The sequence below is a fragment of the Belonocnema kinseyi genome, chromosome 8 (assembly GCF_010883055.1).
Source record: "Belonocnema kinseyi isolate 2016_QV_RU_SX_M_011 chromosome 8, B_treatae_v1, whole genome shotgun sequence".
NCBI classification, from domain to species: Eukaryota; Metazoa; Arthropoda; class Insecta; order Hymenoptera; family Cynipidae; genus Belonocnema; species Belonocnema kinseyi.
This window is the reverse complement of record NC_046664.1, coordinates 110133358-110146376: the sequence shown is the minus strand read 5'-3', so window position 1 is coordinate 110146376 and position 13019 is coordinate 110133358. Positions and strand designations below refer to the sequence as shown.

Sequence of the window (13019 nt, the reverse complement as noted above, 5' to 3'; positions counted from 1 at the left end):
GGCCCCCCCCCCCTGCTTTCTGTCACTTGTATTCCAACAAAAAAAATGTCTAAAAATATCGCGATTTTCACAAAAAATAAGACTAACACATCCTTACAGGCGATTGGAAATAAATACAGAGCCTATGTATTGCAGTTTGCAGTTTGAATCGCTTTAATATCTGTATTAGAACTGAAGATAATATAGTTACACATTTTTGTACTTTTGAGCAACAATTTTTATTATTTTTTAAATTTCTCAACTACAACTGGTTCACAACAGTTTTCCTCGTATTCATGAATTTTTTCAAATTTTTCCATCGCCCTTTGTATAAGAAATAATGCTCTAAACTTGACTGTTCTTAAATGTACCCAAAAATCCTTACTCTTTTTTACATTTTTCAGTCTGCTAAGCACAAGAATTTTTGTACATAAACGTCTTCAAGCTCGTTAACGTAGAACACTTTCAGCTTTTAAATGACTTTTTGTTGCGCTAGCATTTTTTTGGCTGAGTTGTTAAGCTTCAAAGGCAGATGCCTATAGTTTTCTCGCCGATAGTACTTTTGCAGCGAGGAAACGTGCTAGGTTGTAAGTTGGTGAGTTTATTGCGCTGATGATCGGTCTGAGTGGAATGTTTTCTTTGTGGATTTTTGGGAGCCCGTAAAGTTTTGGAGAGATGGGATTAGTAGGTATTAAGTTAGATATTGTTTGGCTGTCAAGCTTAGAGTTTTTGAGAAGAGTCTTTGTTTCACTGACTATTGTTTTTGTGGGGTCCTTTTTAAGTTTTTTGTATGTATCGTCAGTTAGAAGGTCCATGATTTTGTTGTTATAGTCTTCTCTATTTATTATTACTGTTGTGTTGCCTTTTTCTGCGGGTAATATTATAATATCTTTATTTTGATTGAGTTCTTTAATTGCGGTTTTTTCCTGTTTTGTTAAGTTTGAGGATGGAATTTGAGCTTGGAGTAAAATTTTGGCCGTCCTCCGTCGTATGTCATTTGCTTTTTCGGGTGAAAGGGTATATATTGTGGATTATAAATTGCTGATTATTTCTTCTTTTGGGATTTTCGATGGAGCTACAGCAAAATTATGTCCTTTAGATAAGGCTGAAATGATTTCATTGTTGAGAGGGTGGTCAGAATTTTTTTTTACTGTATTTGTTAGTTTAGTTTGCTTTACTGGAAGTAATTTGTCAAATTTTGTTTTTTGTTTTTGGGTGGAAAGCTCTGTAATCCGTTGGGATTGGTCAAACTATATGAGGTCCAATGTGGACCAAATGTCAAATCTGGGGGTATTTGATTGGAAAAGGTGAAGTTTTAATAGTTTTTTAGAGGTAGTGTGCAAAAGAAATTTGGTATGCTGTATTCTTTCTTGAACGAGAAGCAAACTTGTATTATGCAGCATCGATTTGGATGTAGATGTTCCCAAATTATTTTTCAGTTGTAAGAATTTTGGGACTGAGCGCCCCACTGTGGGGACTGGTCGAACAATAATTATTGTAAAAAATATATATAATTAGCATGAATCAATAATTGCAAACATAAAGAAAAAAGCTATATTTTTTTTCTAAATTAAGGTAGATCCTCTAGGTAAGGATGCGATAATGTTCCCCACCCTGCGGACCCGTGCAAAGTGGACAGGAAGTGACGTCAAACTCACTGAACACAATCGTACTTTTAACCGCAGACTGAATGCAAGCTTGTGTCATACACACACATATTTACACACTGAGCCGACGGACAGCTGCCTCCCACTACCCCCACCTAACCTGACCGGAAGTCTCCAGTAAACTCCGCTCGACCAATCCGTATTAGGCACATGGTTTGTCGCATCCTTCCCTAGAGGATCCTTACTCTAACGGACGTACCCAGACTTTTTTGAGGGATAATAACAAAAAAAATTTATTGTGCTAAACAAAAATTTTATGAATATGCATTTTTTTGAGGTTACGTCGTTTTTCTTCTCTGCCCCCTGCCGAAAGAAATCTCTGAGTTTTTTCTAGAGAAATAGCCTGGCCCATTTGTGTATAAACAGACTCGATTTGAAACAACATAGTCTCGGAGACAGTCTGAAAGATTTGGGTCCTTTTCAAGATCCTTTTAGTGGTCCTTTTAAGAGCGGTGCGACGGTAATATAATGTTCCTTTTGTATTTGTCACGTACCGGGCAGGCAGAGTTATTTACAGTAGTTGGCCGTGGCTAATCCGCTGTCCCTTTTTAAATTTCTCTTCAAATTATTAACACTTTTTTTTTTTAATTGATGAATTTTCTCATTATACTTATTTATATTTATAACTTATATACTAATATAAAATTTTCTAGTTGAATTCAAAAATGTTGTCTTTTTTGTCGTATCCCTTTCAATTTACGAGAAACGTATTAATTACAATTTTAAGCATTAAAAAAAATTAGATATCTGAAATCATCGAAACCCGTAGATTCCGTTTTAGGCTGTTAACTATGAAATTAAAAAAAGTCTACTTCTAAATTTTAATCCGAAAGCTTAACTAGGACCCTTGAGTGTCGGCTACTCTATTGATATAGCCTTTCTGCTTGTTATTTATGATCGAATTCTTATTGCAATTTCAGCCTCTCAGCTTGTTATTTATGATCGTATTTCTATTTCAATTCCGGAAAGGACATTTTAAAGCCTTTTAAACATTTAAAAGAACTACCTGGACCTTAAAATATATCTACCTGAGTACCTGTGGAGAATTTCTCTGAGCTTCTCTGACCCTAGAGAATTTTTAGAATATACTCAGAGATTCTTTTCGGTAGGGCCTTTCCGATAATTTGGAAATTATTTATGAAATAAATTTTTTTGTTTGCCTGCAAACAAGATAAGTTACTGTGCTTATTTGTAAGTCCAAAGTTTTCGGCCAAAAATATTATGTAGTTTGGTAGTAACGCTCGGGTGAATTGTAACACACATCACCTCGAAATATACACGCACGTTGTTAGCAATATCAAATTTTTTTCATAAAAAATAACACAAAAAAAGTGTGCAGGGACGTGCGTTAACACTATAAAAATCGATACTAATTCCTAAGCGCTATGCAAATTAATCAAATTTTGATAAATTAAAAGTTTTTTGAATTAACCTACAAAAAAAGTATGTGGGGACGTCCGTTAGCATATTCGCTATCATTTCCCAAATTTTTAAGACAAAATATTTATTATTCTAGAAAAAAAGCCGGGGGGGCCTAAAACTGGTAAAATCGACAATTTGCTAAGTATCGCAGGCCCTTAAAAGTAAATTATTTCATAACAAACGCTAAATATCCACGCTCTATAAAACATGGTTATTTTAATAGATACCAAAGAGAAAATTAAATGTATAATTCATATTGCTGTTTCGTATATTTTGTAATATTTCGAAAGTTATTTGATTATTTCTAAAGATATCTTTGTTATTTCTCATCTTTTTATATTTTTTTATAAGTTAAAATTTATTTACTTCACAATATTGTATTTTTATTCAAACACATAAAACTTTTAGTGCAATATCGATACATAGTTCTTTAATATTATTGAGGGTGTATTTTTATATTTGTATAGTTTGCAATTTCTACAGATATTTTAGTCTATTCGACTAGTGAATTTCTCGCATGTATTTTAAAATTTCTTAATTATTACGTTCCGGTCACTGGCAATGAGTTGAATGGCAGAGTAATAATAAGTTAATAAATCTATAACTGCTCTCTGGGTCAAACCTGTATTTGGAGATAGGATTTCTCTACTTTAAATCAGAAAACTTTGAACCCTCAGAGCAAAGGCTAAAAAATGTATATATTTAAATTTTAAAAAATGGGTAAATTTATTTGCCTAAGAGAACGATTTGGACATCTTTCCAAATTCAAGAGTTTCTGATTGTAAATATTCTAAATTGAAGAGTTTTAAATTGCAGATCGTTAAAATTCAAGAATTTTCCATTGTAGGTCTTCAAAATTAAACTATTCAAAAAAAGTTCCACATTATACCTTTAAAATATAAATCTTGAAAATTGAAGAATTTAAAATTCCAAATCTTCAACATTTCAAATCACGACAGTATTCAAAGTACAGATACTTTTTACATTCTCATCAGAAAGGGTTATTACATTTGTGTAAGATTTTACGTCTGGACACGAAAAACAGGTTTTCACGAGTGTTTCTGCCTGTCTTCATGCATATTTGTTTGCGAGTATGGCAACTTTTGAAAAAATAATCTATTATATTGGCCTTTGGTATACTGTTTAAGTGTCAGAAACTAAAGATCAAGTTCATTGGCTATTTTGCGTGAAAATTCAAAAAGCTACAGAATTTTCAAAATTTCTGTGACAATTTTTTTCAAAATATAAAAATTCCATGTACGGCTATTCGTAATAATAGGAAATTCGAACAATTTATCGTATGAACTTCTTTTGATAAAAAGAATATTACTAGAATTATAGCATTTTCAACAAATTAAAAAAAAGATACCAAATTAAAATTGTAAACTAACCAACGCGAGACTTGAAAAAACTCGAGAGAAGAAAAACGTTGCTTTTTGAAAGCCGTACAAGATTATCATAAAAACTTTTCAAATTGTTTTGAATAATCGAAAGTTCTAATTTTGAAAGCACCAAAAATAATGAAAAATCAAAAATTTAATTTAGTGATAAAACTGTGCAAGATGCGAAAAAACAAGAGAAATAAAAAATAGTGCACCTTGAAAAGATCCAAAAGTTTTTTACGAATTACTTTTTGATACGAAGGATAGTTTGTTTTATTCGTAAAAAACAACATTAAAAATATAAGAAATAAGTTTTTGGACAAACGACATAAGCAAAGAAAAAAATAGAGAAAAGTTGTCTACTGAAAAAAGAGCTAATAAATCTGTTATTAATCTAATATGCTATTAACAATTTTCTGTGTTATTAATGTTACTAATGTCGTAACATTTCGGAAATCTGAACATTTTCTTCGAGACATTCGATAAGCACACATAAGGAGAATACATACCTAAAGAATACATACTAAGGAGTAAATGAAAATAAATTCACGAATTTGAAAAAGTTTCGATGAAACCAGACATAGTCAAGGATGTTCAGAAATCATGAATTAAAATTCACCTATAAAGCACGAAGGTTCAAAATGTCATTCTTTGACTATCGCAATTTTTTTACAATTATAAAGTGTTATATAAGTAAAAAGTAAAACTTCGCTTACTAAAAAAATAAGAAAGGAAAGAAGATAAACAAGGCACCCTCGCAATCCTTTTAATGCAGGCTTGTTTTCTTTATTTTGCCGTTGGTTATTTCATTTTTAATCTATAAAAAAATATATTTGTCAATATTTCGGTGTTAATTCAACAAAGATTGTCCAAAAGACAAAATTTAATTTAGATTGTGTCAAAATACATATGCAATAAAAAAATTATTATAAATTTAGATAATTTTTTATTTCAAGTTGGATAGCACGAAATTACAATTTCTCTTTAAGCTTCAAAGCTAAACTTCAAACGCAACCGCATTTTCTGGTAAATTTTAGCTTTTCAATTTTCGCATCTTTCATCCTTGCGAAGGTAAATACAAAAAATTAAATACATTTCCGGTTGAAAGCAAGGTCCAGTAGGACAGCTTTAACTATTTGGAAATTATATTCTTTGGGCCAAAATTATTTATTGGGCAAAAATTAGTTTTTCAAGCAATTGCTTAAATTGCTTTTTTTCCTATTATATCATTCAGTTTAGAGTACGCAATTCGAAAATCTTTCAGTTAAGAAAGTTTTTCATTTCACATTTTAGAATGCAGTTTTGAAGACTTAAAAGATTAAAAATTCGAAGCATTTCAAATTTATAATTTTAGATAGAAATCGTTTTTAGTTTATCAACTGCGAATATAAATTATGGTTCTTTTTTTAATTGAAGTGGACACCAAGGATTCACAAGTGAATCATAATTGATTTCACAACACGATTCAGAATTTGTTTGTTCAATTAAGATTCCTAACTAGAAATCAAATATTCAAAACTAAACAAAAAACTAAACTTTTAACGTTATAATTTTCATTTTTCTATCACAAAAAAAGTCATTTTGAAGTAAAATTCCTCGATTTTGATGTATGATAAGTTTAAAACATCTATTATTCCTAGAAAAAACTCGAGTAAGTTGAAAATATAAAAGGTTTAAAGAATTATCAAAAACGAATCTGGAATATATTAAGGAAATATTTATATTGTGTAAGATTAAGAACAAGATTTTTCAGGATTTATAAACTATTTTAAATTAAAATAATTTAACATTTTAATTTATGAAGTGTTATGATTTGTAACAAAAATGTAATCGTTTAATTTTTGATAATTCTGGCTTAGAATCGCTTAACACGATTTGCAGCTTAGTTGTTCTTACTTTGAATGGAGAAATTTGTAGCTTTAGAGTTCGACTTTTTTAATTTGAAAAATGTGAAAAATGTTTGCGAACCAGGAAAAAATCTGAATTTTTTTCAGATATTAAAACGGCCACCCTGTTTCAACCAAAAATAATTGTATACCTCAACCTGAATGCCGAAAATGACTTGCTGTTTTGCAATAAGCATAGAAAACGGGATTTTTACACTTTTAACTTAACATTGGACTTTTTCGCGTTTTATCAATAACGAATCCAAGAATTTAGTATTCTCGACATAACCTATAACTTGTAACGAAAATTTTTAAAATTTAAACCATAAACAGCATTTTGAAAACATAAATTTCAACGTTAAAATTCAAGTTGTTGAATTGAAGACTTAAAAATAATTTTTGACAGTTATTGTTTACAGTTAAGCAAAATATATTTATAGTTTCTTTTATGATAAAACTGAGAAATTTCTAATTGGATTCACATATTAAGCTTGAAAATTTTGAAAATTTACTCCGAAATATTGAACGTTCTCCAGTGTTATATACAATGAAATTTTCAAAATTTGGATTTTGCTGTATAATGCCGAATTGTATAAAATTGTCCATTTTTTTGTGCTTGTAGGGATGACTGAAAAATCCCGAAAAATAACATTCTTGACCGAATAATAAGATTTCATAATTATAAAATTTCATAACTGGAATATTCCTTAATTATACACTTGTAGAATTTACAAATTAATGTATTAAGTGCGCCATAACGGAATAAAATTTCTCCCTTAATTTTCTTCGAGCCTAATAACATTTCCCAAGCAAATTTTTAAGGATTTAGATCAGCACTAATTTATCTCGAAGTTTTTTTGTTTTGTTAATTAACCATTAAATTTTTTAGATCATTTTTTGCAATTAAAAAAAGATAATATGAGCACTTTCAACAAAAATTTTATATCCAGAAGTATATACATGTTTTCAGTTGTGGTAATTGTGAATTTAAATAATTTTTTTTTTAAATTTAAACATTACAAAAGCTTTTCCCTTGTATAAATATTTGATTATTTTAATTTAAAAATATATATTTACCAAAGAAAAATTTGTTAAGCACTAACGTATCTTTTTTTTACTTGAAAAAAAAGACTATGTACAAAAAACCTGTCTCAAGTTTCAGAATTCCAAAAAGTTCTGTATATTATTAAATGTACTCAAATTTCGGTTCAGTATAGTAATGAAAATTAAACTGCAAAGTACAAAACATTATAATGTAAAAAATCATATTTCTCATTAGTAGAAACATGAAAATATTAGGAGCCATAATAATTAAGATTTTATTAAGTATAAACATAGTTCCGTGTTTATATGCGGCGACACATGTCAACCCTTCTAACCTCAAAACATCTTTCTACTGCTTTACCGTCATATTTGACGAAGAATGAGAAAACGAGAATTCGATTTCGTAGTAAGGTGAGGGCAGCACCTCGATAGGGCAGAAAATGTGATGTCCTATAAATATAATTTCCCACTCTGACGCCCCGTACCCCATCTACGTTTATAATATCTTGGATGCAAGTGAGAGAGAATTTTGCTTTTAAACTTCGCGCGCAACATACTACTTGACGTTTTTTTTAATTTTTAACGCGGCAAAAAAAAAGCATTATGATTAATCCTTGAGTTTTTAATAGAAAATTCAACGTAGAATCTGAATTTCAACAGTTTAAAAGTTGATCTTGCTGTTTTTTTTTGTTTTTTTTTTTTGAGTTTTTTTAAAAAGGAACCGAATAGGGACCCAATAGGGTCATTATGGGTACTTTGTAGAGGCTCCTTTCAGTTCCATCGTACCGCAAGGGTAAATGAAAAAAAGTGGCAAAAAATTGTCCTCGTAATATATGATTGGCATATAGACTCTGGAAACTATGACTTGGTAGAATCTAGGCTGCCTAAGACAAGATTTACATAATAATACGATAGTATAGTATCAGAGGTGGTAGCATGATCTAGGATCATGGATGGTAGTATATTTTATTTGACACCGCCATGTTAGGAGCCTATAACTCCCCCAGAGAAGTGATCATTAGACAGTCCTTTACCACAACATTTATCTAGTGGCGGATAATTAATTCCACCAATGGCTACTGAATATAACGCATAATGTATTTCATCATTTTGCTGTAGATAACTCAAACAAATGGCTCCCACGGCTTACATCAAATTCATCTACGACCATGAGGTTCAGGATGCAAAGCCAATCTTAGGCGAGAAACAAATTTTTGAATAAGTATATAATATTACAGCATTCATTTTTCAAACTTTTTTAAACAATATTTACCATACAGAATTCGTGAAACGTTCATCAATCCTTTTCTGGCTGTCACTTGTAAAGTTAGGTTAGGATTGCCATAGTTCACTGTATATCCCATTTTATGTACATTTCCACTATAAGTATAAATTACCCTCGTACATAGACACTAAACCTATTTTTAAAGTTTATTTAACCCGTTAAGTGTAGGGCTCTTTTTTGCACCACGTAAGTGTATCGAGGGGTCGATTCGACCTCACGCTTTAAAAAAATCGGAAACGCGTTGTTAAAAATCTAAAGAAATTAATTGTTCATGTTTAAGCCTTTTACCTTACGGTACAATTTTTCAATCTAGGTTTTTTTTTAAATTATTAATGATAGAATTCATAATAAACATGTAAATTCGTTCATAATCACAAAATTACAGTTGTGAATGTTGACCTATAACCTTAAAAGTATAAAGGCCAATTCCAAGATCCGACCGACACCCGCGCAAGTTTGCGAGCAGCGTGCGTTAGGCAGATTTGTGAAATTTTAAAGGTAATGGGAATGATGGGAATGGTTAAACTGCGATACGCCGCCTTATGACAAAAATCCGAACTAGAAGGAATAGGTACGATTTCAAGATGCATTTTAATTTGTACATAAGTGTTTTGACCACTTTTTTTTTTGTAGAATTTAAAGTATTAATTGGATGCTAAAAATAAGCATTCATCAAAAACAAAGGGGTTTAGATCGAATTTGCATCTGATACAGTGAAAAAACACATTTTTTAAAAGAAATATTTTGTTTTCTAAAAAAAAAAATCTGATCCAAAAATTAGGTTAGATTTAGTATATAAATTCCAATCGTCTATTATTTGTATTATTTTCAAAATCTGGTCAAAATTTGTCGTTACATAGCTTAATTAAAGTATATTTAAACTTACAATGCATTGAAATTTTTATGGAATAGTAAAATAATTGTTTGTTTTTTTTTGTTTCAAAACCTTTTTGATAAAAATGTGTTTTTTCACTGTATACGGTGGAAATTCTAAATAAAACGATTTGTTTTTAGTATTTAATTGTTGTTTTAAACTTCACAAAACAATTGTAAAAGCACTTATATTCCAAAATTAAAATACATCTTTAAAATCGTGTCTATTCTTTTAGTTTCAGTTTTCGGCACCAAGTGGCAAAATGGTAGACCACCATTCCCAAAGTGCGAATTTTTTCTTAGAAACCTTGGAAATTGGATGGTATCTATTTTTACTTTGTTCAGGGAACATAATAAAATGTATTAAAATCAAATGTTGAAAGTTCTTTTGAATTTACTTTCACCTCAATTGACTAATGGGAATTGAATTCAATTCTATTGCATGCAATTTAATTTATGTTCATTCTTTCGATTTTTTTTCAAACTGACTCACAGATTTTAAGCTTTTAGGATTCTTTTGAACCCACTTGAATTCTTCCGAATATACTTCAACTCTTCTTAATTTCTTTTCTGTTCTGCTGAATTCAATTCAATTTTACGTTATTTAGACTTTTTAATTCACTTGCATTTTTTGCAAATCTTATAATTAATCATTCCATTATGTATGGTTATTTACATGTAGAAAAGTTTTAGGAATTGAAATAATTAATTGAAGGGCGAATATAATTTTTCATCGCACTTATATTTTCACAATCTTTACATTATAAAACAGTTCGATTGGACTAAATGTAGCAAGGTACTATTCTGTCTGTAAAGGCCGGAAACTCTAATAATATAATAAAATTTCCCTACAAACATTTGATTTCATCGAATGTTTTTGTCGACGGATTCTGGCAATAATATCCGATCTTTACAAAAAAAGAAAAACGTACCTTACTTACGGAACACTGCGCGCATTTTTATATATAATAATGTGTATGTGTATATTTATATCTATGTTTGTTTTATCACATTTCAAATCAAGGTATCAGTGTCACGCAAATATTAAGGGCGTCTTCCTTTTCCAATTCGAAGATAAATTTTTCGTAGTGTCGATTCGTCCTTCGATTCGTTTATCAACATTTCCAACATTAATTGAGCGAATTGGTGCACACAAATATTGATCACTTTTTTTTATTCACTCAATGGATCGTAGCATGCTTATAATTATTATCGTCCAGTCATTAAACCGCTCACTGTTCCTGAATGAAACATATTTTCCAAACTGCAGAAGTATACGACTTTAAATTTGAGATACACTTCCGAGACCGTTGATTAAGTATCAATATCGTAGAATTTATGCATAGGCGAGCATACAGTCCCGTTAAATACCCCATACCCTATTCGTTATTTAAATTTGCATCGTCGTCGAGAACATTTTAAAGAGTTTTGTAGGCATGCGTTCATTGATAATTCACAATAATGAAGAAAGGACATACATATCGACGCCTCAATGCAAAACTAGTATCTGCTGACAGCTTAATGAAACTATACACTGTGCATAAGAATTGTGAATAGTCTCATACACGGCGCTGGCAGCAGATAGGCTCATATTGACTGGAGGCATTGATATACACAAAACGCATGTATCGTGTATACAGTGGTACAGAGGAGCCGAGTCCTATTCTGAAATAAATTATAGTGGGCTGATTAAAAAAAGACAAACATACAAAAATGATTTAAAAGATGAAAAAAAAACAAGCATACCAGAAGATAATTCGCTAAGAGTGAAAACAAACTCTAGGGATAGACAAATTACACAACTTTAGCTTTAGCTTTGCTAGGAACTGTTTTCAATTTTCATCATTTTAGATTAAATTTCTTTTTTTAATTAAAGATTTCGAAAATCGAAAAAAAAATTTTAACTCACGTTTAAAGCTGTCAAACATAATGTCTAAATTTCTAACCTGGCAACATACAAAATTTAACATTTCTACATCACACGTGTACCAAATTGAGCCGTTGCAATCGCAAAAGTGTAATAATTAAAAATGTAAGCATTTATAAATATTTGTCAAATTTTAAAATGTTAGTGTTATGAACTGAACACATTTCCAATTATAAACATTTGAATTCACTGAAAGGTGCTTGGGTTAAAATTGTTATTTCTTCAGCTTCACATTTAAAAGTGTACAATCATGTCAACTAGCAATCGTTTGCATTGATTTGCATTTTCTTGTAATCTTTATACATCAAAATTCTAAATTATGTACCTACCCCTTAGATAAAGTCGATGCTTCGCACGATATACTCAAGGTCTAGATTTTTCAGCCACGACCGCAATTAATAGTCCAGTCTTTTCGAAGACTCGCAGTTCTTCACTCGAAAATGAGAGAGAAACGACGCACGAGGTGTTTTGAAAACTAGAATCCTACTGCCTCATTGCTAAATTAAAAAATGATCTTTAAATTTTCATATTTTATTAATGTATCCCTCTACTTGAACTGAGTTCGTTGGGGAGATACGTGGTGAAGTCGCAGATAAGTAAAATAATAAAATCACTGCTGTTTCACGGCAGAAATTAGCTATCAAGACACTGCACGTTTTGCTAGTGCATTTGAACGAAATTCCGAAGATGCTTTGGAACCCTGTCGATTGGCTGGGTTCTCCAAACGACTCTAGCTGCAAGACAAGTGAGGCTTGTGTACTTGAGAGGATTCACGGAGTTAAATCGAGTCTTGTCGTTTAAGAGCATTTCGAAGGTTTTGCCCTCGTTATTCACGGCATCCAGATGAGCTCCGGCTTCGAGTAAAGTTGTCGCCAAATCGGTACGCCATGGCTGTGAAAGAGCTGCGAGGTGTAGAGCTGTATTACCATCAGAATCCCTTGCAGTCACGTCGGCACCGACTTTTAAAAGAGCCTGGGTTAGGTGTTGCGATGGAAATTCACAGGCAGGATAACCACCGACGAGAGCAGCGTCCTTACTGTGAGTCAGCTGCAATGCATCCCGACCCTGTTTGAATGGAAAAGGAATACAATTTTATAAACTGAAATTGTAAATTCCAGAAAATGTGAAAAAACAATTCAGATTAGAGAAATGAAATCGGATTTAAAGTTGAGAGTGCTTAAGAGTAGTAATCACAAACCTGTTTGCCCTTGGCGTTGATTTTCACAAGTTCATAAATGGCTCTGTGCAACTCCGTATGATCTTCAGATTCAACTTTCGGAGTTTCCCGAGTTAGCAGACAAGCGAGATGAAGAGTGATGACTAAAACGCGATTTAAGTAGGTCAAATCACGTTCGCACGTTGGTATTTTGTCCAACATCTGTTTGCCTAATTTAACCTCTAGTACCTGAAATTGCCATCATTAGGGTCGACACAATAGTTTAATTTATCAATTTTATTACACCAAACAAGGGTTGCCTTCAAATGGCCTTGGACTGATTTCGGGGACAGAGAAACCTAAACATTGAGGGCAGCCTGACTCGTTTCTAATTGGAA

The 13019-nt window shown here is 31.4% G+C and overlaps 2 protein-coding genes across 3 annotated transcripts in view; one reads left to right on the top strand and one right to left on the bottom strand.

Annotated features, from left to right (window-relative positions):
• The window catches only part of LOC117177650 (myelin expression factor 2), a 68629-nt gene that overhangs the window by 35954 nt on the left and 19656 nt on the right, over window positions 1-13019 (top strand). The window lies entirely within an intron of this gene.
• Window positions 10262-13019, bottom strand: part of LOC117177648 (protein fem-1 homolog CG6966) — a 124200-nt gene continuing 121442 nt past the window's right edge. For both annotated transcript variants that reach the window (XM_033368443.1, XM_033368444.1), the window contains exons 7-8: window positions 12664-12870; window positions 10262-12530 (exon numbers count right to left, since the gene is read on the bottom strand). In XM_033368443.1, coding sequence (XP_033224334.1) covers window positions 12126-12530; window positions 12664-12870 — 612 coding nt within the window. In that variant the 3' untranslated portion in view covers window positions 10262-12125. The remainder of the gene's footprint in view (window positions 12531-12663; window positions 12871-13019) is intronic.